The 24,406-nt window shown below is 41.2% G+C and overlaps 1 protein-coding gene across 7 annotated transcripts in view; it reads right to left on the reverse strand.

Moving 5' to 3' along the window:
• Window positions 1–24,406, reverse strand: part of LOC115169637 (phosphatase and actin regulator 1) — an 84,610-nt gene that overhangs the window by 15,454 nt on the left and 44,750 nt on the right. For all 7 annotated transcript variants that reach the window (XM_029725455.1, XM_029725454.1, XM_029725451.1 and 4 more), the window contains exons 3-7: window positions 14,964–15,044; window positions 8,376–8,582; window positions 6,880–7,282; window positions 5,045–5,238; window positions 4,700–4,856 (exon numbers count right to left, since the gene is read on the reverse strand). In XM_029725455.1, coding sequence (XP_029581315.1) covers window positions 4,700–4,856; window positions 5,045–5,238; window positions 6,880–7,282; window positions 8,376–8,582; window positions 14,964–15,044 — 1,042 coding nt within the window. The remainder of the gene's footprint in view (window positions 1–4,699; window positions 4,857–5,044; window positions 5,239–6,879; window positions 7,283–8,375; window positions 8,583–14,963; window positions 15,045–24,406) is intronic.

The raw sequence follows: 24,406 nt of genomic DNA on the forward strand, positions 1-24,406 counted from the left end.
GTCTTGCAATAAGACTTAAGTAGATTTAAGTCTAAACTAACTCACCACTCAGGAACATTCACTGTCTTCTTGGTAAGACACTTGCGTAGATTTGGCTTTTTATTTTAGGTTATTGTCCGGCTGAAAGCTGAATTCATCTGCCAGTGTCTGGTGGAAAGCAGACAACCACGTTATCGTCGAGAATTTTGGCTGTGCTTACAGTAGCTCCCTTCAGTTTCTATTTTATCCTGAAAACCTCCCGTCCTTTACGATTACAAGCACGCCTATAACATGACGCAGCCACCACTATGCTTGAAAATATGGAGAGTGGTGCTCAGTAATGTAATGTATTTGCCTGAAACATAACACTTTGTATTCAGGACAAATTTATTTTGCAGTATTACTTCAGTGTCTTGTTGCAAACAGGATGCATGTCATGGAACATTTTTATTCGGTACAGGCTTAATTTTTTCACTCTGTCAATTACGTCAGATTGTGGAGTAACTACAATGTTGTTGAACCATCCTCAGTTTTCTCCAATCACAGCCATTCATTTATGTAATGGTTTTAAAAAGTTACCATTGGCCTCATGGTGAAATCCCTGAGCGGTTTCCTTCCTCTCCGGCAACTGAGTTAGGAAGGGCGCCTTCATCTTTGTAGTGACTGGGTGTATTGATACACCATCCAAAGTGTAATTAATAACTTCACCATGCTCAAAAGGATATTCAATATCTGCTTTTCTATTTTTTATCAATAGTTGCACTTCTTTGCAAGACATTGGAAAACCTCCCTTGTCTTTGTGGTTAAATCGGTGTTTGAAATTCACTGCCTGACTGAGGGACCTTACGGACGTACACTACCGTTCAAAAGTTTGGGGTCACTTAGAAATGTCCTTGTTTTTAAAAGAAAAGCTACATTTTTGTCCATTAAAATAACATCAAATTGATCAGAAATACAGTGCAGACATTGTTAATGTTGTAAATTACTATTGTAGCTGGAAACGGCAGATTTTGAATGGAATATCTACATAGGCGTACAGAGGCCCATTATCAGCAACCATCACTCCTGTGTTCCAATGGCACGATGTGTTAGCTAATCCAAGTTTATCATTTTAAAAGGCTAATTGATCATTAGAAAACCCTTTTGCAATTATGTTAGTACAGCTGAAAACTGTTGTGTTGATTAAAGAAGCAATACAACTGGCCTTCTTTAGACTAGTTGAGTACCTGCAGCATCAGCATTTGTGGGTTCGATTACAGGCTCAAAATGTCCAGAAATAAAGACCTTTCTTCTGAAACTCGTCAGTCTACTCGTTCTGAGAAATGAAGGCTATTCCATGCGAGAAATTGCCAAGGAACGGAATATCTCGTGGTCTACCTGAAGCATAATCTTCACACAATAACAGTGGACGAAAGAGCAAAAGAGGCAGCATTCATCTGATGAAGAGGATTTCTTCTCATCACTGATGCCAAAAAGGTCACAAAGGTACATGGGAGCTGGATGGGTACTTTTCCTGCATTTCAGACAGGATGGACTTGCTGCATTCCTTTCCATACATAAATGAAGTTGTCCCTCAAACTGAACACAGGTCTGCCTGCCTCTACCACCTGTGAGCGCCCTTTTAGCCATGTTGGACTGGTCTTCACTGCAAAGCGAGCCAGGATAGACTCGATTCAGTTTGAGAATCAGCTCCTGCTGAAACTGAACAGCAAGTTCAGAGAGAAGTGAAGGCGTTAGAACATACTGTAACACCTTGTTTTTGCTCAAGGAACACTACATAACCTAATGCACTCTGTACTAGTGCTCTTCACGTGTCCACCCAAACTTTTCCTTTGGTCCAAGTCTGGTCATATTTGATTGTCATCGGGTCTATGTAACTACAGCTAATAGAGTAGACCCAACCACGGCTCTGCATAGTATATAGCATATTTATTTTAAGCTAAATGAAAGCCTAGCCAACATACCTGTTTGTTACTCAGAAGAGCTGATAATCAATTTCGGGTCTAATCTAGACGGGGTCTTGTTAGAATAGGGGTCAGGTCTGAGTGCCATCGGGTCCGGTAGAGTTCAGGTCTGATTGTTTTTGTTTTTGGGTCCGGGTCCCCCTCTTTAAATATGAAGTCGGGTCCGGGTCAAATTCTTTGGAGCCGAGAAGAACTCTTCTCTGTACATGTAGCCTATATATAGTTGATCAATCTAATGCAACATCTATAGCCCCTTCTGAATTTCAGGGAGGTTTGCTCACAAATGAGTATTTCCATGATGTTCCATTGTCAAATTAGCTCTGGATGCAACATCAAATTCTTTAGGTATGTCCAGTGTGCCCGGGCACTACCCCATTTGGACTGTTGTGAATTTGAGAGCGAGGGAAAGTAGGAGTGAATGAGTGAGGAAAATAGCGTGAATGGGTGATATATTTTATATACATTATTTTGTATTGCTTAAATTCATCAACACATTTTAATTGCTTTGAATGTTTAATTTATTTTCAATTATTAGTATGGACAAATCCTTCATTTTTTTATATACAGATGTGCCTTGCTGCAACTCAAACAATAAATGAACTTAATTCATACTGTACATTCATTTCTTCTTCCATTTTCAATTTATTGCATGGAAAAGATCATGTGTCCCTTAGCGATATTAGCTATAAGGTACATTTCTATTTTTTTTAGTAACTAAATTACTTTAACTCTGACTAATTATTACTCAAATCATTTTACACACCAGTAGTTTTACTTATACTTCTATAAAATATAATTAAATTAGCAGTACATCTACTGGAATAGGATTTTTCAGTATTTTAAACCCCTGACAACAGGTTTTATGAAATAACAAACATGAACAATCCTATATTATGCCGTCTACCACATCTTTCCTCGTCTCCGTCAGAATAAGGAGAAGAGGAGAAAAGATGAGAGAAGAGATGGTTAAGGTCATAATGACCTTAGAACCATCCATTTATACTGGCCTGCCACAAAGAGACCTGCTACAGAAGAGCACAACGCATGTGGAAAATAGCATGAAATTGGGAGTTGATGCTGGGTGAGTCCCAAATGGCACCCTATTCCTTATATAGTGCACTACTTTTGACCAGAGCCATGATTAAGCAGTACCCAGCCAATCTGTAAAGAGCACACCCGACTACCTCATCCCAATATTGTTATTTATCCTCTTGCTCTTTTGCACCCCAGTATCTCTACTTGCACATCATCATATGCACATCTACCACTCCAGTGTTAATGCTAAATGTGTATTATTTCGCCTCTATGGCCTATTTATTGCCTTACCTCCCTACATTTGCACACACTGTACATAGATTGTTCTATTGTGTTATTGACTGTAGGTTTGTTTATGTGTAACTCTGTTGTTGTCGCACTGCTTTGCTTTATCATCTTGACCAGGTAGCAGTTGTAAATGAGAACTTGTTCTCAACTGGCCTACCTGGTTAAATAAAGGTGGGGGAAAAAAATAAACATTTAAAAAATGACCCCTGCACAAAAAGGTAGTTCTAGGGCTGCACAATTCAATGGAATTCACGTCGTTATATAATGACATGTGCAATATCCATATCGCAAGAGATCCATTCCACTCTCCATGTGACGTCCATTTTTATATAGTTTACTCCGTTTTCCTTCTCCTCTTGCGGCTGCTTCCCACATAACAAGGCCTTCTGCAAACCCCACACCGTGTGCCAATCACAGCAGGGATTAGTAGCAGAGTACAGCCTCTTCTCTTTCACATCAAACCATAATGTTCCCTCTCTTCTCCTCACATTCCTTATATTGCTCGCTCTTCTACCCCCCCCCCCCCCCTTTCCATTCTGTCCAGCCTTTTATTCACTACCATCTCATTGTCTCCCCACTCGCAGGTTCTGTTCGGTACAAACCGCACAGTTCGGTCCAGCATCCTGTTCAGTGACGGTAGATTCATTGAAACCATAAAATCATTGGTGAAGCCCTAATGATGACAGTGGGCCTTAGACAGCCTCTGTCTGCCGGCACGGCCATGTTATGTTCTCCTTGGATTAAAAATAACCCATCTGTATTACTATGAATCGAGTGAGTGTGTTACTGCTGCGTTTGCATGAGATCGGCGAGCGAGTGTGTAACCACCGTGTTCCGTCAGTACAGAGAGAGAGCGTGGAGGAGTGGGGTGGTAATGGCTTGACACACATCACAGTGGTGATTCAGTGAGCGAGGGAGGACGGCAGGCCGTGGGAAGAAAAGGAGGGAGAGCGAACAGAGAGACCGAGATTATGCATTGCTGAAATTACGTCAGCTCATTTCTCAGCGCCCCTCTAAATGAGATGGCGGGTTTATCTTTAAAAAAAAAACAGACGGACGGACGGACGGAGAATAAAAAATGTTTGAGATGAGTCATAGCAAGTTATGTTAGAAGGGATGTCAGAACATTTTCCCAGTGGGCCAAAGTGCCATATTTATTGTTAAACAGTTTCCTGACAGCTCTTATAGAGTAGAAATGGACACGCCTTTCAAAACACAGAGCTGCCAGTCTTCACTGCAGCAGACAAGAGGCATACTTAGTCTAGTGCTACATTAAGGATGATGAAGATAGTTAACATATAAAGTGGGCATGGCTCTCTATTTACAGAAATACAATTGAGTGTGTTTTAGTCACTATCCGTCTGTGGCTGATAATTGCACCACCTCAATATGAGAGTTCTGCATGGGCAGTCTGTGTGCCCTCGCTCTCTCACCGTGTGAGCTTGGTGCCTATCTGCTGCCTGGACTCCAGCCTCTCCTCGTCAGTCTGCATTGGCAGGATGTTCTTCTCCTCCAGCTCACTCTTAGATGGACGATTACTCAGCTTGACGGCCAGAGAGTCCTTCCTCAACACCTTCAGAGCCAGGGTACCTACACATAGACAGCAGGACTTAAACAAATGACCAGAGCAGGGTACCTATAGTGCAGAGACACCACTAGTTAAAATAATACTAAACATCTGCGGCTTAGGGGACAAACATTTTATTGGCGTGTGTGTGTGTGTGTGTGTGTGTGTGTGTGTGTGTGTGTGTGTGTGTGTGTATATATGAACCCCTTACTTGTGAAGAGCGAATCATCATCATCCTCGTCATCATATTCATCGTTATCATCCTCATCCTCATCTTTGTACATGCTGGGTAGGTCCTCATAGTCGGACTCGTTGGGCATGTTCTCCTTGTTGTCCTCGTCGATGACCACAGAGGGCACCTGGCTTCTGTCCAGCAGACTACACTGACCAGAATGCATTGCATTGCTGCAGGGAGAAGAGAGAGGGCGGGGGATAGTGTTCATGTTCGTCATAATGGTGGATATAATCTTCTTCATAGTAATCTCGCCCATCTACCACTTTCCCATGTTGCCCGTGGGAATCTAATGGTTGCTATAGAAATGCAACGCGCTTTAGAGTCATTATGACCATGACTCTACAAGTGGTTGACTCATTCCCATCTCCTGTGTAAGTCATCTGAGAAATGGAAGTCTGGCTGGAATTACCTTGACGCACCTCGATGTGAGAGTGTGAGGCTATGAGCTAGCCATTTCTGGATCATGGCCATTAGCACAAAATTGTTCATCCTGACTTGCAACCATTGAGCTAGTAAGACAGTCACACAGTCCTTGTTATCTGAGCCATAGGTTCCTAGCTGGGAGTTCAGTCTGTATGACAGCCACATAGTCTACATACCATGAGATCATTTCCCATATCCTTCATGTCACAGACCATTCAGATCCAATTAAACAAAGTGGTCAATTAACTGGGTCGGTGCGAGGGACTGGCTGCATTTTAATCAACATATCATACGGCCTACACGGATATCACACAGACTACCCACAAGCCCCTGCTGTGAGCGCCCACTGAGAGCCGTTCAGCTCACCATGAGACACGCAAAGCAAGTAATCAGAGGACCAGGGAGGCAGGGTGTGTATGTTTTGGGGGTTTGACTATCCTTGTAGGGAGCAGAAGTCCTCACAAGGATAGTAAATTAGGACAAGTGGGAACATTTCGCCAGTCCCCACAAGGAAAACAGCTATTTTAGGCTCAGAGGTTAGGTTTACAATTAAGTTTAGGAAAAAAAAGGATTTAGAATGGGAACCAATTGTTTGGTCCCCACAAGGATAGTAAAACAAACGTGTGTGTGTGTGTGTGTGTGTGTGTGTGTGTGTGTGTGTGTGTATATATATATATATATATATATTTTAATAAAATAAATAGAGGACGCCCTGTTGTGAGACTGTATTGTACTCATGCATACATAGTCTACCTGAATAATTAAAAAGGTACCTAGCGCTTCTATTCTACCCCTCTACACATGCGAGATGATAATACTGGCTCTGTCCCCGTCCCTTTTCAATTAATCTCAATTGAAAGATAGGGGCGATGAAGAATGGCTGACAGATTGATTCTTGTCGAGTTTTTTTATTTCTTTGTCCCATTTTTAGATTTCGGCAACCAAATGTTACATAATCTATAGAGAAATGACATGTCCAATTTACCAATACATTTCTCTGTATTCCTTTTTCCAATGTCTGGTAGGGTAGAGAACAGGACATGCTGTGCCAGGTTTGAATTTGGAAGAGGTTCGGGTGCCATGGTGCACACAGACTGCTGTCAAAGCGGGCCAAGCTGTATCAGAAGGACAGGGCGAGCTGGGTCAGACATCTACATGGTGGCAGCCTGACCCCAATATCACAAGGCAGGGGTGACCTGAACTACAAACCAGCTGGACCTGCTACAATGAACATGCATTGAAAAAAAGTATTCATATTTAATTATGCAATAGAACTGATGTTACACTCAACTCCCATTATAAAGTTGTGTATTCATTTCTACCTGCTATACAACCATAGAGATACAGAAATTCCAGTTTTATTTAATACGGTGTATACAACAACTCACTTCTCCAGCCTCTGCAGGTTGAAGGCCAGCGTCTTGTTGAGCTCCTCGATGATGCGGCTGGGGGTGTGGCCCTGCATGGATCCGTACTGCAGCTGGAGCGGGTGGCTGTGGCCATGGTTGTGGGTGTGTCCGTGGTTATGGTGGTTCCCACCCCCCAGGAGGCCCTGGTGGAGGTTGGCCAGGGCTGTGAGCTGCGAGGGCAGCAGAGGGCCGTGGTGGGGGGGATGGCCCTGGGGGTGGCCCTGTGGAGGGGGGCACTTCTGCTGGGAGAAGGTGCTGAGGGGGGAAGAGCTGTCCATTCCCCCTTGAGGCACACAGATCATAACCTTCTTGGGAGGTAGAGGAGGAGAGAGCTTCCCTCCATGGCCTGGCATACAAGACAGCTTCATCTGCTGGCAAGAGTCTGGAAAGAGAGAGATGGGTAGAGAAAGAAAAGAGACGGAAACAGGTAAACGTCAAGGTCACTTTTTTCTGAATTAGTGCAGGGACTGACTTCACTAAATTTGCTTTGACATGTTACTTCTTCAAAGCCGCTAATTGTTGAGTATAATTAGGGCCATGCATGAGTTTCCTGGACACGTGACCTGCTCTTGGCCATATTGTAAGACTCAGGCAGCAGTCCGATAGTGGACAGACGTGACCATGTACAGTAGAAGGCCCAGACTTGAGCAGGGAGAATTAGATTAGGCTATTGCCACTTCTAGCTGACTGACAGATTGTCTGTCAGGGCCTGAGTACAGCTGACCTGGCTACACTGGGACTTAATGACACTAATCTCTCCATCTGCACAGAGACACAGTGTGCGTGCATGTGCACGTGTCCACAGACAATATGTTTAGGATTATTCAACTACGTAACTGCCTAAACAAACGTTCAATGCGTCTCTGTCTCTGAGCTCTGTACTGTAAACCCTTTGCCAGTTCAGTCAATCTTTCATCTTGGTATTCAATGTGCGGAGTGCCAAACGTGATTATACTGTATATAAAACATGTCCCAATGTCCCCGTTGCCGACAGGTCTGGGCCTTAGATGAAGACCTGTGGTCGTCCTTCAACACCCTCAGGGGAGAGACAATTACAAGAAGCGCTTGTGACTCTGTCCAGTCCACTTTCTCTTCGTTGAAGAGGATAAGCAAATCTTTGTGGGGTTGTCCTTGTAAAGCTGAGATGAAAATTAAATCTACATCGACCACTTATCGCAGGCATTTTGCTAATATCGTTCATTACGATAAGTACCCTGTACTCCAGAAATGTGACGTTTGAAGTGAAGTAAGTTTGCTATATGGGTGATCGTTAATGGGAGAATTGATGGCTACAATAAATCAAACTAGTAGTGCATTTTAAAAGGGTAATTTAAAAATAACTACTGCACTTTCATAAAGGTATTGTTCTCGCATCAATTATTTCAAATCGCAATATGGATTTTTGTCCATAGTGTGTTTGTATAAGTCTGATAGAAGGGCATCAGTGGCAGGGCTGCTGGTGTATGTACGCTTACCTGTGCTGTAGTTGGGAATCCTGTTGAAAGGTTTGGGGGGAAGCGCAGGGGGCTGTTTGTGGTACATGGGGGGCTTGGCGGCGTTGTCCTGAACGTTGCAGAGGAAACCAACAGATTTCTTTGAAGGAAGGACCATAGACGACTTCATACCAGAGGGCTCCTGAGTACAGACTCCGCCCTCCATCGAGGATCGGAACTCCACGGTTGCTGGAGAGACAAACACAAATCATGAACATCATTTCCATTTCATCTGTACGTTAAGGTCTACAAAGGTGTAAAGAAATTAGGTGCTGCATCATTCAAGAGAAGGATATGGTTGCACGATACAAACACACACAGTGCATTCAGAAAGAATTCTTTCCCCTTCACTTTTGCCACATTTTGTAACGTTACAGCCTTAATCTAAAATTGATTCAATATTTTCCCCCCCCTCAATCTACACATAATACCCCATAATGACCAAGCAAAAAAACTTTTGAAATGTTTGTAAATATTTAAAAAATAAAAAACTGAAATACATTATTTACGTAAGTATTCAGACCCTTTGCTATGAGACTCGAAATTGAGCTCAGGTGCATCCTGTTTCCATTGATCATCCTTGAGATGTTTCTACAACTTTGATTGGAGTCCATCTGTGGTAAATTCAATTGATTGGACATGATTTGGAAAGGCACACACCCGTCTATATAAGGTCCCACAGTTGACAGTGCATGTCAGAGCAAAAACCAAGCCATGAGGTCGAAGGAATTGTCCACAGAGCGCCAAGACAGGATTGTGTCGAGGCACAGATCTGGGGAATGGTACAAAAACATTTCTGCAGCATTGAAGGTCCCCAAGGACACGGTAGCCTCAATCATTCTTAAAATGGAAGAAGTTTGGACCCACCAAGACTCTTCCTAGAGCTGGCCGCCCAGCCAAGCAATCGGGGAAGAAGGGCCTTGATCAGGGAGGTGACCAAGAACCCGATGGTAACTCTGACAGAGTTATTCTGGAGATGGTTGTCCTTCTGGAAGGTTCTCCCATCTCTGCAGCACTCCACCAAATCAGGCCTTTACGGTAGAATGGCCAGACGGAAGCCCCTCCTCAGTAAAAGGCACAACAGCCCGCTTGGAGTTTGAAGATTGAACTCTTAGGCCTGAATGCCAAGCGTCACGTCTGGAGGAAACCTGGCACCATCCCACAGTGAAGCATGGCAGCATCATGTTGTGGGGATGTTTTTCAGCGGCAGGGACGAAGCAAAGATGAACGGAGGAAAGTACAAAAAGAACCTTGATGAAAACCTGCTCCAGAGCACTCAGGACCTCAGACTGGGGCGACGGTTCACCTTCCAACAGGACAACGACCCTAAGCACACAGCCAAGCCAATGCAGGAGTGGCTTTGGGACAAGTCTCTGAATGTCCGAGTGCCCAACCAGAGCCCGGACCTGAACCCGATCGAACATCTCTGGAGAGACCTGAAAATAGCTGTGCAGCGATGCTCCCCATCCAACCTGATAGAGCTTGAGAGGATCTGCAGAGAAGGACGGGAGAAACTCCCTAAATACAGGTGTGCCAAGCTTGTAGCGTCATACCCAAGAAGACAAGGCAGTAATCTCTGCCAAAGGTGTGTCAACAATGTACTGAGTAAAGGGTCAGAATCCTTAAGTAATGTGATCAGTTTTTTTATAAATGCGCAAAAATGTTTTTGCCATGTCATTATGGGGTATTGTGTGTAGATTTTAAAAAACTTAATCCATTTTAGAATAAGGCTGTAACATAACAAAATGTGGAAAAAGTTAAAAAGTTAAATATATATACATATATATGTGTGTGTGTGTGTGTGTGTGTGTGTGTGTGTGTGTGTGTGTGTGTGTGTGTGTGTGTGTGTGTGTGTGTGTGTGTGTGTGTGTGTGTGTATGTATACATACACACACACACACACACACACACACACACACACACACACACACACACATATATATATATATATACACACACACACACACATATATACACATACATACATACACAAATCAATCCTCCTAGACAGGTGTTTTGCACCCATCAGATCCTGCTGTGAAACTCAAATGCACCACAGCTCCTTGTTCCTTTCGCATCAAGAGGTCGCCTCCCGCTAGCAACGACGGCGAGGAAAGAATGACTCATTCTTAAGTGAAGATACTCTAAGAGATGTTCAAACAGTGGAGTCTGACAGCTTCCCATGGACCAATTCCTCACCACATCAAAAAAAGTTATGAAATGGTTGCATAATGACAATGGTGGCAGGCTGGCAGCATGAGGTCCATGGAGGTGTAGCTGGGAAATCCCCTAGAGAGAGACTGATGTCTGACATACGGGGCCTCATCTGGGCCCTCAGATGAGAAAATACCCCTTTGAAACCACAACTTGATAGCAGTAGTAAACTTTCCTTGGTTGACTGTTTCAAAATACTTTTCTTCATGCACATTGTCAGGTAAGAGACAGTTGTTTCTAAAGGACCACAAAAGCTTGATTGCAAATGAGTAAGCCTACAACAGCACGTGAGCAAATCAGACTTGAGGAAACATTGCTCCAATAAAAGGACAAGGTTTGAGGGATCAGACAATCCTGTTTCGCTTATTCCATTTCCCAAATGCCATCAATTCAAAGGAAGGGTGAGTTTGAAAACAGTAGGCTATACATACACTTTTTTTTAATCATTCATATGTTTTGGTTATGTTTCAGATTATTTCGTGCCCAATAGAAATTGTAATGTAGTGTAATTTGAGTCAAGTTTATTTTAAATAAGAATGCTTCTAAACCCTTCTACATTAATGTGGATTCTACCATGATTATGGACAGTCCTGAATGAATCGTGAATAATGATGAGTGAGAAAGTTAGATGCACAAATATCATACCCCCAAGACATGCTAACCTAGGGGTGGGCAACTCCAGTCCTCGAGGGCCTGATTGGTGTCACACTTTTGCCCCAGCACACAAACCGGACTCCAATGATCAACTAAATCATGATCTTCAGTTTAGAACGCAATTCGTTTAAGCAGCTGTGTTTGCTAGGGATGGGGAAAAAGGTGTGACACCACTCTGGATCGCAAGGACTGAGTTGCCCATCCATCCTTGTGCCAACCAAATAAAAAATAAAAATAAATGTTTTTATTGAAATCGTCTGTAGCATCCGAATGGTTTAGACTACAAACTAATATGACCACTCTATGAAAAGATGCTACCATGATTATGGATAGTCCTGAATGAATAATGGTGAGTGGGAAAGTTAGACGCACAAATAGGGCTGTGGTGGTAATGAAAATGTGTTAGTCGGTTATTGTCATGCAAAAGACTGGTGGTCTCATGGTAATGGACCTTTAGCATAAAACACCTTTAGGATCTTCAGTCCTCCACACATGCAAGGCACTGATGCACACCTTTGGAACATCTACATAAAAAAACAAAAATGTCTAATAAAATCTATTTAATATTCACCATCACAATAAATCCATGATTTATTTTAGGTAGGTCTAATGAAACATTATGATGTGAAGAACATGAGTTGGCCTACTGTATGCTATCTGGCTATGCGTCATCCCATAGGCTTGTTCATTTTGTAGACAAGATGTAAAAGTAATGTGCCATTATTTTATAGCAAAAAAAAAGAATAATTGAAATTAGCTGAATAAAATAAATAATATTTTTCCCCATTCCAGAGCAACTGCGAACGCGTATGAAGTGGCTATGTTGAGCATAAAAGTGATCAGTTGAAACAGGTCCTATACACTAGACTTATAGTTATTTGGCAACTTTAGTTGTGAATGATGCAAACCTTTGAATGTCTTAGAAATCAAAACATATAGCCCTTCATGATGAGACTATAGACGATACAATTTGAGGAAGTCGCAAAAAAAAAGCTTGTGCTCTGTTCCTTGCCTCAAGCTGCACACACTGTTCTCTCATCAAGTAATCGTATTTTCACCCACCAGACTATTCTCAATTTAATATTGTCTTAATTATGTCAAATTAGTTTTGATTTAGAATGGCCCATTATCGAATGGGCAGGAAGAGGGGCAAAAATACATGTCAGCAAATGCACTGGAATAGCTGACGCAAGCCACTTTCCCGCAGGTCATTTCTTTTCCCCTCACTCATGCTGACCACATTTAAAATAGCCAAATACAGGACAAGAGGATGATTTTGCGGGACACCCTGGAATATGCATTCAGATCTTCTTGCAATTGAATAACTGTTTAGTGAGCAAATTAGAGCAGCAGTTGTTATTAAGACACTATATAACCTTCCTGTATTTTGTTTCAATCAAACCACATTCAGCCTAGTAGCCGACATTCGCACGCTGTTGAGTTTTGGCCTCATGAGATTTTTGTTGTTGTTGGACTAGTCATCTAAAGATCCTAAATATCATAAGAAAATAGGTGGTGTTTGTAACAGTACCATTATATAGAAAATGAATGAATCATTATGTGATCTTCCAAGACTGATTCAGCTTTGACCCATCTTTCCTAAATGTGCACCACCGTGTGAGAAGTGGCAGAGTGTCTCCGGTGCGCTCTGGCAGCACTACACCCCTGCACTGAATTAGTTAATTGACACGCACCAGCCGCACCTAGCCTATTCTTTTTTTCCCCAAGCACAACATTTGATGCAAAAAAGGAGACCACAAGTGTGGCGGTTTTATGAAAATCAGGCCAAGAAAACATTTCTGGTTGGTCTCAGGGAATATAAAACAGTTAGGATGGGAGACATTTAAAAAACAGGATTGAGGGGAGTAGCAGAAAATAACTGATGAGCATGGAGACAGGAGAGCCTCAAGATTGAAGAAATTACCCTTATGTACACTACCGTTCAAAAGTTTGAGGACACTGAAATTTCCTTGTTTTTTGAAAACAAATTTTACATCCATTAAAATAACATCAAATTCATCAGAAATACAGTGTATTCATTGTTAATGACTATTTCAGCTGAAAACGGTTGTTCTGATTAAAGAAGCAATAAAACTGGCCTTCTTAAGACTAGTTGAGTATCTGGAGCATCAGCATTTGTTGGTTCGATTACAGGCTCAAAATGGACAGAAACAAAGAACTTTCTTCTGAAACTCGTCAGTCTATCCTTGTTCTGAGAAATGAAGGCTATTCCATGCGAGACATTGCCAAGAAACTGAAGATCTTGTACAACTCTGTGTACTACTCCCTTCACAGAACAGCACAAACTGGCTCTAACCAGAATAGAAAGAGTGGGAGGCCCCGGTGCACAACTGAGCAAAAGAACAAGTACATTAGTGTCTAGTTTGAGAAACAGATGCCTCACAAGTCATCAATTGGCAGCTTCATTAAATTGTACCCGCAAAACACCAGTCTCAACATCAACAGTGAAGAGGCAACTCTGGGATGCTAGCCTTCTAGGCAGAGTTGCAAAGAAAAAGCCATATCTCAGACTGGCCAATCAAAAGAAAAGATTAAGATGGGCAAAAGAACAGACTCTGGACAGAGGAACTCTGCCTAGAAGGCCAGCATCCCGGAGTCGCCTCTTCACTGTTGAGACTGGTGGTGTGGCGGTAATATGGTCACCGAAACAGCCCTACGCACAAATATCATACCCCCCAAAAAATGCTAACCTCCCGTTATTGTAATTCCTTTAAATTCACGCTGTAACAACAAAATGTGGAAAAAGTCAAGGGGTGTGAATACTTTGAAGGCGCTCTCTATTATGAGTGGAAGTACTTTGGAAAGGATTTCCAAAATTAACATCCTTGGAGCTGATTTGCTGGTGTTTTTAGTCTATGTAAAACATAAACAATAATTTTTGCTCAGAACTTGGTGGGCCAAATAAAATAACCTGCAGGCCATTACAAAAACAGACGAGGTTAGCATTTTTTTTGGGGGGGGGTGTATGATATTTATGCATCTTTCTTACTCATCATTATTCACGATTCATTCAGGACTATCCGTAAATCATGGTAGCATCTTTTCATAGAGTGGTCATATTAGTTTGTAGGCCAAACCATTCGGAAGCTACAGATGTTTTTGAGAAGGCCAATTTCTGGGACCATTTTTTTCATGTATTTTTATAATGTTACTTAGATTGATACACGGGTGGTCAATAGACCCTTAAGGATTCAAATGAATGGATCATGGATGAATGACTGATATAATTCTACATTTAATGCACTTTTCACAGCAAAAAAATCAACAACAAACAAAATCACAAAAAAAAAAATACTCTGGATACATTTAGTAACATAGTAAGAAGAATCATAAGAAATGTTGGGGTAGGTGCAACATAAGAAAATAAAAAACTACAAAGAGTTTGAGTGAGAGGTCTAACTGGTGTTTCCAAGTGGCCAGACACACAAATCACTAAATGATTTCAATGCACTTTTAGGAGTCAAGAAAAAAGCCTTAAACTAGACAGTGGATGAATGACTTTCTGAAAGTAATGCAATTTGACATTTAGCTGAGCAGAACATGCAATAAAATCACACACACACACACACACACACAAATTCACTGTAGGATGACGAAACATTGATAAGCAAAACATTTTAGGGGCACAGGATTAAATTAATTGGATCCTTTTAATTTTTGATAAGGAGGAAAGCATCTCACCTTTCTCAAAGATCTCCTTCAGCACGCCTCTCTTAATCAGCTCCTCTCTGCTTTGCCTTACCGACATCTTCCTCTCCAACGCTGAAGGAAAAACATGGGAGAAAGCATGAGGATTGTTAAATCATGTAAACACAAATCAATCATATCAATGGCGCAGATGCAGTTGTGTGTGCAGGAGCATGCGTATATGGAAAAACATCTTCAATATCAAACCTACACGGTAATCCTTGATTAAGGTTGTAGAGCGGGGTTCCCCAACTATTTGGCCCCCCCAAGTTGAGCAAAATTATTATTCTTATTGTTTTTTTTACAAAAGTGTTATTTGTATTGTTTTTAAAGAAAAAATTATAAATGCAAATCAGCACCAAGTGATTTTTATTTAGGAAATCCGTTACAAAATATTCCCACGCATAGAGGTACAGTGCCTTCAAAGTATTCACACCCCTTGACTTTCTACATTTTGTTGTGTTCCAGCCTGAATGTAAGAATTGATTACATTTTGTCATCACTGGCCTACACACAATACCCCATAATGTCAAAGTGGAATTATGTTTTTCAAAATGTTTACGAAATTCATAAATGAAAAGCTGAAAATGTCTTGAGTCAATACATATTCAACCCCTTTGTTATGACAAGCCTAAATAAGTTTAGGAGTAAACATTTCTTAACAAGTCACATAAGTTGCATGGACTCACCATGTGGAATAGTGTTTAACACCATTTTTGAATGACTACTTAATCTCTGTATCCCACATATAATTATCTGTAAGGTCCCTCAGTTGAGAAGTGAATTTTAAAACAGATTAAACCACAAAGACCAGGGAGGTTGTCCAATGCCTTACAAAAGGCACCCATTGGTGGATGGTTAAAAATTAAAAAAAGCAGATATTGAATATTCCTTTGAACATGAAGTTATTAATTCCACTTTGGATGGTGTATCAATACACCCAGTCACTACAAAGATACAGGTGTCCTTCCTAACTCAGTTGCTGGAGGGGAAGGAAACCGCTCAGGGATTTCTCCATGAGGCCAATGGTGACTTTAAAAACAGTTAGAGTTTAATAGTGATGGCTCAACATAGTAGTTACTCCACATACTTGTACAGAATACAAATATTCCAAAACATGCATCCTGTTTGCAACAAGGCACTAAAGTAATACTGCAAAAAATGAATACAAAGTGTTCTGTTTGGGGTAAATCACTCAATATTTACAAGCATAGTGGTGGCTGCATCATGTTATGGGTATGCTTGTAATCGTTAAGGGCTGGGGAGTTTTTTTACATGGAATTTTTTTTACGGAATGGAACTAAGCACAGGAACAATCCTAGAGGAAAACCTGGTTCAATCTGCTTTCCACCAGACACTGGGAGATGAATTCACTTTTCAGCAGGACAATAATCTAAAACAAGGCCAAACCTAAATTGGAGTTGCTTACCAAGAAAGACAGCTGTAGTGGCTACCAAAGGTGATTCTACAAAGTATTGATTCAGGGGTGTAACTAATTATGTAAATTAGATCTCTGTATTTCATTTTCAATACATTTACAAAAATGTCTAAAAACATGTTTTCACTGTCATTATGGGATAGTGTGTAGATGGGTGAGAAAAAAAAATCACTTGAATCCATTTTGAATCCAAGCTGTAACAAAATTTGGAGTAAGTCAAGTGGTATGACTACTTTCTGAAGACACTGTATATGATCATATACACATGTTAAGGTTTGAAATGATTTATGTTTTAGTCAAAAATATCTGTTTGGCCTTCTTGAGCTCAATTTGCAGTCTACAAAATGATTTGTAATTATGTTCTGGCCTCCTGACCATCCCCTTTTTAAATGTACTTTAATTAAATAACAATTGTCCTGTAGCTAAATCTAGTTGGTGATCCCTGTTGTAGAGCTAATCATAAGATTAGAAAAACAAGCATGAGGATTATGTTGGATCACCCACATCATCAATTAGTTAATATTGCCAATTTTCCCCTGGTAATTTCCATAATGTGCTCACTTGGCTCCCAACGCTGATCTGCACACTTGGGACTGAACACACACGTCATTGGCACTCTGGCCATCATGGGTACAGTGCGTCACACTGTGTTCCCAAGAGGTCATGCATTCACCATAGGGACACGGGTAACATGAGGGATGGGTGTAAAAATGTGAACACACTCAGTCTTCACGTAGTCTACAATATGATGAATCGATGCCCAACTGCCCATCCGAATCAAGCAGAAGAATTTAGGGATTAGTCAAATGTGTTAAAAACATTTTTTTTTTTTTTACTGTTAAGCCTGTTGAAATACTCATGTCTGTCTAACATAATTCGGTTGGAAAGCAATGTATCAACTCAAGGCACTTCTTCAAAGGCATGAAGGGAGATCTTAACCTCATTTGTAATAATGAAAGAGAATAATATAAAAGCATTGCAACACCTCCCAAAGTAATGCATTATGTATGAGCATGTCAAGCAGGCATATCCAAACGCTAACCCTTCTATATTTAGATCTCAGCAGTTGAGGGACATTATCTATCGCTGGGCTGAACCGAGGCAGTTCAGCATCACGTTAGTCATTTAAAAAAAAATCTACCCCTGCAAAGGAACCAATTAAGAATGTGAAATGAGGATCAGCAAGAACACTTGAGCAGCACACTGCGCAACATTCTCCCTGCAGACCACCAGTTCTTGTTCAAGTGAGATTACGGTGTGTGTGTGTGTGTGTACTCAAACGTATAGTACGTGTGCATGCAAATGTGGTGTGTACACATGTGAGTGGACTAAGGAGCCGCTTGCAACTCTTTCGACTGTAGGGGCCAGGTTCAATGCAAATGGTCGTTCACCAAAATTATTAGAACCCAAAACAGCTTGGTCCCTCAATCCCCTCCACAGGGGGCCCCCCCTCCAACCCCTCAATACACTGTGTGGATTATAACTAATGGCTTAACTCAAAAGGGAAGGCACACATGAGAATGATTTTAAAATGTCAGAAACTGTTGTGAGCCTCTAGTGCAGCCAGTCAGAGTGAACCCAGGTGTTCCAAAATGTCACATTGAATAAAGTTATCGTAACCTTATGTTTCATTATGAGCTCCTCCAGGACATCCAGATATTTAATACACCATCCAAACTTCAAAGGCTACCCAGCGAAACTCGTTGGGGATGGGCTGGAAGCCACGGGTTGGCTGCCGCAGAGATGGTTTGGCAAGTAGACAGGATCAAAACATCCCTACACCGTCCAGAAAGAGTCACCTCTACAGGAGCCTCAGGAGAAATGGAATTTGGGTAGTGTGCAAAAAAATGCCATTTTGCAGAAATGGACTGCTGTACAAAAATAAAATGTCATGAGCAGCATCTCCACCTACATACTAGTACAGCAGCCAGGCACAGGAGTAGGAAAGCACTGTTATAAAAAATAACTTCCTCCCACCCTATACTGTATATACCCAAGAGGAAGTCAGCCAGTTTAAATGATGGGAGTGTGTGGAGTAGATCAATACCTCCTCTCTCCTGGTGTGTGAAGGATATGGCTGAGGGAGGAGCAGGCCTTTGGGTCTAAATGGCCTCATTCAATAAAGCACCAATCACATCCCTCGTCTAATTCACAACGTCGGTCACAAGCTGGCCAATCAAATGACAATGATTCTGTAATGGCAGCTGTGCAAATCACGAGATCACATTTGTAACAGCCAGGAATGAAAATCACAGAGGAATTGCCACACTGCTGTAAGGCTAGGAGTGTTACAACCGAGATTATTGGTAGAGACTGGTGGTCACCATGATGTTTTCTTTTTAAGCCTCAAACTTAAATATATCTTAGTTTGTCACAGAAAATTCACTTTAGAATTTAGATAAGGCTTATCAAACCACTAAATGTAACAGATCCATTGTTACTCTGATTAGCATGATTTGAGTTTATAAAATCAGAACAGACAAGGATCAAAACAGGCTTCACAAAATATTTCCCATGATTCCAAGCTGCTGAATATTGAAGGTAAATCGGGTTGTGTGTGAGAAATGTCAAAACACATTCTGAGATTACATTTAAAATGTGATCAAAAGGGGGGGGAGTAATTACCAAAAAGGTTTATGACATAACGGCTTGCGTAGAGATGATGGGATATGCGCAGTTATGCAATAATTCCACTGATTCGGAACAAACCTCGGCCAGCTACGTCTTCAGGTTTGTCACAAAACATGTGGTTCTAGAAAACGGGAACGGAAAGAATATTACTGTACACTTAGAAGTAAACGATTCAGTGTTCACAGAAAACATCAAACTACAAAATAACCACTGTCGCTCGGTTCCAGAAATTGTTTTAAAAACTGAAATTCAACCGTAACAGTGAGCGAGTTGGTTCAGACCCACAGCTGGAAAAAAGTGACAATGTGAAGTCAGAGTTATTCTTTCCACAGTGCGTTCACAGTAAACCTTGGCGATCTTGGCTAAACTAACTACCCATGATCTGCACCGAGATGAGCGGATTATGAATTCATTGGAGGGACTCGTCTCGGAGCATATTAAATGAAACTGGCATCGACTTGCAAATGCTACGCTTAGTTTTAGAGAGAAATCTATTCTGCTGTGAATTGACCCAGATAGAGGAGAGGCAGAACATTATCTACAGTACCAAGCCCCAGGCATGGGATATGCAACGAGAGGCTTTTAGCGAGGCAATTCACTCACCAGTTACCCTCACAAAACCACTGAAAAACTTCCATGCCGTGTCAGAGATGTTGTGGTGCTCACATCTGGAGTCTAGCATCTGTTTAGGGAGAGCTAGAGAGGGCTTTTGTACACAAGTGACAAAGCAGTGTGTGGCTGTTACGGCATCTGGTGGCATTACATTTCGTTAACATTTTCATTTTTTAGAACAGGCAGATCAATTATTCTAATGATTTATTAAAATGCAGCGTGAGGACCGCTACCCATCGAGTATAAATCCAACAATTATCATGGTGCATACAGCGTTTTTAAATAAGGTCTAGCTGCATAACATGAAAAACAAAAGGAATCCAAAATAATCTGCATATTTATACTGTATTTTCAATGGCATTCAAAATAAAAAGGAATCTTTAAAAAAATTAAATAGGCTACATTAAATACAAACCTAGGAGTGGTCAGATTAGTGCCCCCGCCCACCCAGGGAATGAAGCCTGATCCATGAACCTCTAGTTCCTATGGTGTTCTGTTCTGTTCCCATAAGATCACTAGACTACCTGACAGACAGGGACTAGGGCAGGAGGCACAGCTGTCAGTACTCTCACTATTCAGAGTACTGTTGCTAGCTCACTCCTGCAGTTATGAGTAAAGTCCCCCTGCCTGACTAGAATACATAATCCTCTTGTGCACATTCACATTATCCAATTACCTGGCTGGAACATCTGCACGCCCAGCAGCTGGTCTGCTTCCTGCCTGCCGTCAGAGTCCCAATGATAAACATCATGAAACAATCACCAGAAGAGAAAAAAAAGCCAAGCCAAACAAGGAGTCATGTTCAGTAAGGATAACATTTGACCGGCCTTGACCAATGAGCAAACCTAAGCTTAGCGCAATATTTCAGTTGAACTTCTGCACAATCAACGACCACATTTACATGCGCATAGTATTCCAGATAAAAATCGCTCATATCCCGGTTAAGGTCTAATTCAGGATCATCCATTTACACACCTTTGATATCCTGCTCACGAGTATCCCTGTAACCATGAATAAACATAATTTTTTTTTAAATGAGGTGCGATTAAAATAGCAAAAACATATCTTATAATTTCCGACACTTGGCAGGCTATTTGTCAGTCAACTTGTATATGATTACTGATTACTCTCCATTCCTTATAGTTGCACTATGCAGTAATCGCGCTGCCATTTCCTGGTTGTTGAAAAACTTTAGTTTGCCTAATTTCAGTTTGTGAAAAATAATCTAGTATAGTGTAGAGAATCATTGTTCCATCTAAACCTCTGAAATATTTTCCATAACCAAAAATATTGTTTCAACTGGTGTACAAAACCAAAAGGAAAAAAAAACGAACAACTTAACAGGAAGCATAGAAATAGCATACATAGAACACTTCTTAGACTTGCTTTCAAGTAGAATGATAGAGCTCGAACTCACATTTCCATGTGAATTTGGTCTGGTCACACAAAGAATACTCAAAGCTGTGCTCACCAGAATGTCATAAATTAATAGAATGAAGGCATCATCAACAATCTAGTTGACACCAGTAAAGTCCTTTCAGTTCTGCCAGAGTGAGGAGGTTTAGGGACCGGGGAGATTTACCACAAACTTTCCAAATGCAGTTTGTTGGCCAGTTTTAAGGAAATGTAAAAGCTGTGAAAATTATCCAACATGTTACTGAAAGTATTTCAGTTAGTCTTGATGCATATTTAATGTGGTTGAAAAGTGAAAATGTCAGTTATGTAGCTGAAAATAATTGCACGTTTAGGCTACACAACATGGGCCCTAAGCACAGTCACACTTTCAAGATGCACTCCACTCCTGTTCCTGAGACAAACCTAACATTTGGTCTATAATTTTACTGCAAGAAACACTTCAGTTCATATTATAAATAGGCTACAGACAGTGTCCAGATTTCCATTACTATGTAAGTAGTTAAATAAAAGGTTAAATACAGTGGCAAGAAAAAGTATGTGAACCCTTTGGAATTCCCTGGATTTCTGCATAAATTGGTCATAAAATTTGATCTAAGTCACAACAGACAAACAAACAAATAATTATACGTTTTCATATATTTATTGAACACACTGTCTATGTTGGAAAAAGTATGTGAACCCTTGGATTTAATAACAGGTTGACCTTCCTTTGGCAGGAATAATCTCAACCAAACGTTTTCTGTAGCTGCGGATTAGACCTGCACAATGGTCAGGAGGAATTTTGGACCATTCCTCTTTACAAAACTGTTTCAGTTCAGCGATATTCTTGGGATGTCTGGTGTGAACCGCTCGAGGTCATTGCCACAGCATCTCAATCGGGTTGAGGTCAAGACTCTGACTGGGCCACTCCAGAAGGCGTATTTTCTTCTGTTGAAGCCTTTCTGTTGTTGATTTACTACTGTGTTTTGGGTCGTTGTCCTGTTGCGTCACCCAACTGCTGTTGAGCTTCAATTGGCGGACAGATATTTTTCATGAGAATGTAAGGCTGTTTTGATAAACTTGGGAATTCATTTTTCCGTCGATGATAGCAAGCTGTCCAGGCCCTGAGGCAGCAAAGCAGTCCCAAACCATGACGCTCCCTCCATCATACTTTACAGTTGGGATGAGGTTTTGTGCCTTTTTCTCTCCACACATAGTGTTGTGTGTTCCTTCCAAACAACTTTAGTTTCATTTGTCCACAGAATATTTTGCCAGTAGCGCTGTGGAACATCCAGGTGCTCTTTTGCGAACTTCAGACGTGCAGCAAAGTTTTTTTGGACAGTGGCTTCTTCCGTAGTGTCCTCCCATGAACACCATTCTTGTTTAGTGTTTTACGTATCGTAGACTCGTCAGAGATGTTAGCATGTTCCAGAGATTTCTTAGTCTTTACCTGACACTCTAAGATTCTTCTTAACCTCATTGAGCATTCTGCGCTGTACTCTTGCAGTCATCTTTGCAGGACGGCCACTCCTAGGGAGAGTAGCAACAGTGCTGAACTTTTTCCATTTATAGACAATTTGTCTTACTGTGGACTGATGAACATCAAGGCTTTTAGAGATAATTTTGTAACCCTTTCCAGCTTTATGCAAATCTTAGGTCTTCTGAGATCTTTTGTTCGAGGCATGGTTCACATCAGGCAATGCTTCATGTGAAGTGTTTTTTATATTGCAGGGCATCTCTAACCAACATCTCCAATCTCATCTCATTGATTGGACTCCAGGTTAGCTGACTGACTCCAATTATCTTTTGGAGAAGTCATTAGCCTAGGGGTTCACATAATTTTTCCAACCTACACTGTGAATGTTTAAATTATGTATTCAATAGAGACAAGAAAAATACAATAATGTGTGCATTATTAGTTTAAGCACACTGTTCGTATATTGTTGTGACTTGGAAGAAGATCAGAACAGATTTTTTGACCAATTTATGCAGAAATCCAGGTAATTCCAAAAGGGTTCACATACTTTTCCTTGCGACTGTAAATAAAATGTTTCCAACTATTACTGTCCCATCTGAACTTTATACGGTGATACTATGCGAAACTGAGTCTGCACAGACATGGAAAAACAACAATAAATGGTATAAGATGTTTACATGCCACAGTATCCAGTCTAAGATCAGCATATCCCAGGCATCTTATTCAGGTTACTCATAACTGGGATAGGAGCCAAGTTGGGTTATTGTAAAACGGGATATGATAGTTTATAAGAGTCAACTCAAAACCACAATACTTGAGTATCCCAAATAATAACGGGATATTGGTGTGCATTGAAACGTGGTCAATGTCAGTGGACAACAGAGACCACTGCTGTAAGACATGAGCTCAGAAGTCTCCATATAGCCTACCCTGGTTCTAATTTGTCAAACAGAGCTCCATCCTAGCATAAAATACATATTGTTTATTGCAAATGCATCTAAAAAACAGCCACCTACAACGTCCTCTCCAGTGTAGAAAGGGACTGAAGTGAAAAGCTCTTACAGAAGCCAGTCAAATGGAAAAAGCTAGTAGGTCACAATATGCCATTAGTGTAACCAGTAGGAAAAATAGAGGCGTCTACATTATACAGACTAAACAAAAAGATACTACATAGAGAGAGAAGTCTTGTTCATTGGGCTTTATCGTTGATTTAACACAACAACAAAAACTAATTGTGTTAAATTTTGCTGCTCCGTTTCACTCAGGAGAGAGGGGAAGAAAAGAAATCTGGGCTTAAACATTCAGTCGACACCGTGCATACAAAGCGGAAAGAGAGCGAAGAGTCGTAACGTCAAGGTGTCAGCTTTCACTCAGAGCCATTGGACTGTCAGAGTTCCAGAGGCTAGAGTAAAGTGTTGGGACAGCAATACGAACCAGACTCAAAGCTAAGAGCACTGGAGGGGAAGGCGACAGTCACAGTAGAGAAGCCCTCAACACCTTAAGAGAACGAAGAAAAAAAAAATGCATATGACATCATTGCCAATCTCATTAAAATCACTGACTGATGAATGATCAACTGCATGAAGAGGAAATGTGAACACTAAAGAAAGCACCATTAAATCCAGTACTACCCAGCACAGCTTCAGGGAAGAAAACTCTTGGGAACAGAGAAGCGGGGTACATCAAAACCTTCAGTAGCGCCTGGAGGAGCAGGAACCCAAATATAGAGAGGAGTTGAGCTCTCCACCTCACTGACCTAATGGAAAGTCTGAGTGAGGGAGCTGATTCAGAACACCAAGACATCTTTTCATGTTCACTGGATAGTCAGACGAGGGCAGTAAATTGACAGGGGAAGAGGTCAGATTGTCAGGGGAGTTCACACCA

Source organism: Salmo trutta, chromosome 31 (genome assembly GCF_901001165.1).
Source record: "Salmo trutta chromosome 31, fSalTru1.1, whole genome shotgun sequence".
Taxonomy (NCBI): domain Eukaryota; kingdom Metazoa; phylum Chordata; class Actinopteri; order Salmoniformes; family Salmonidae; genus Salmo; species Salmo trutta.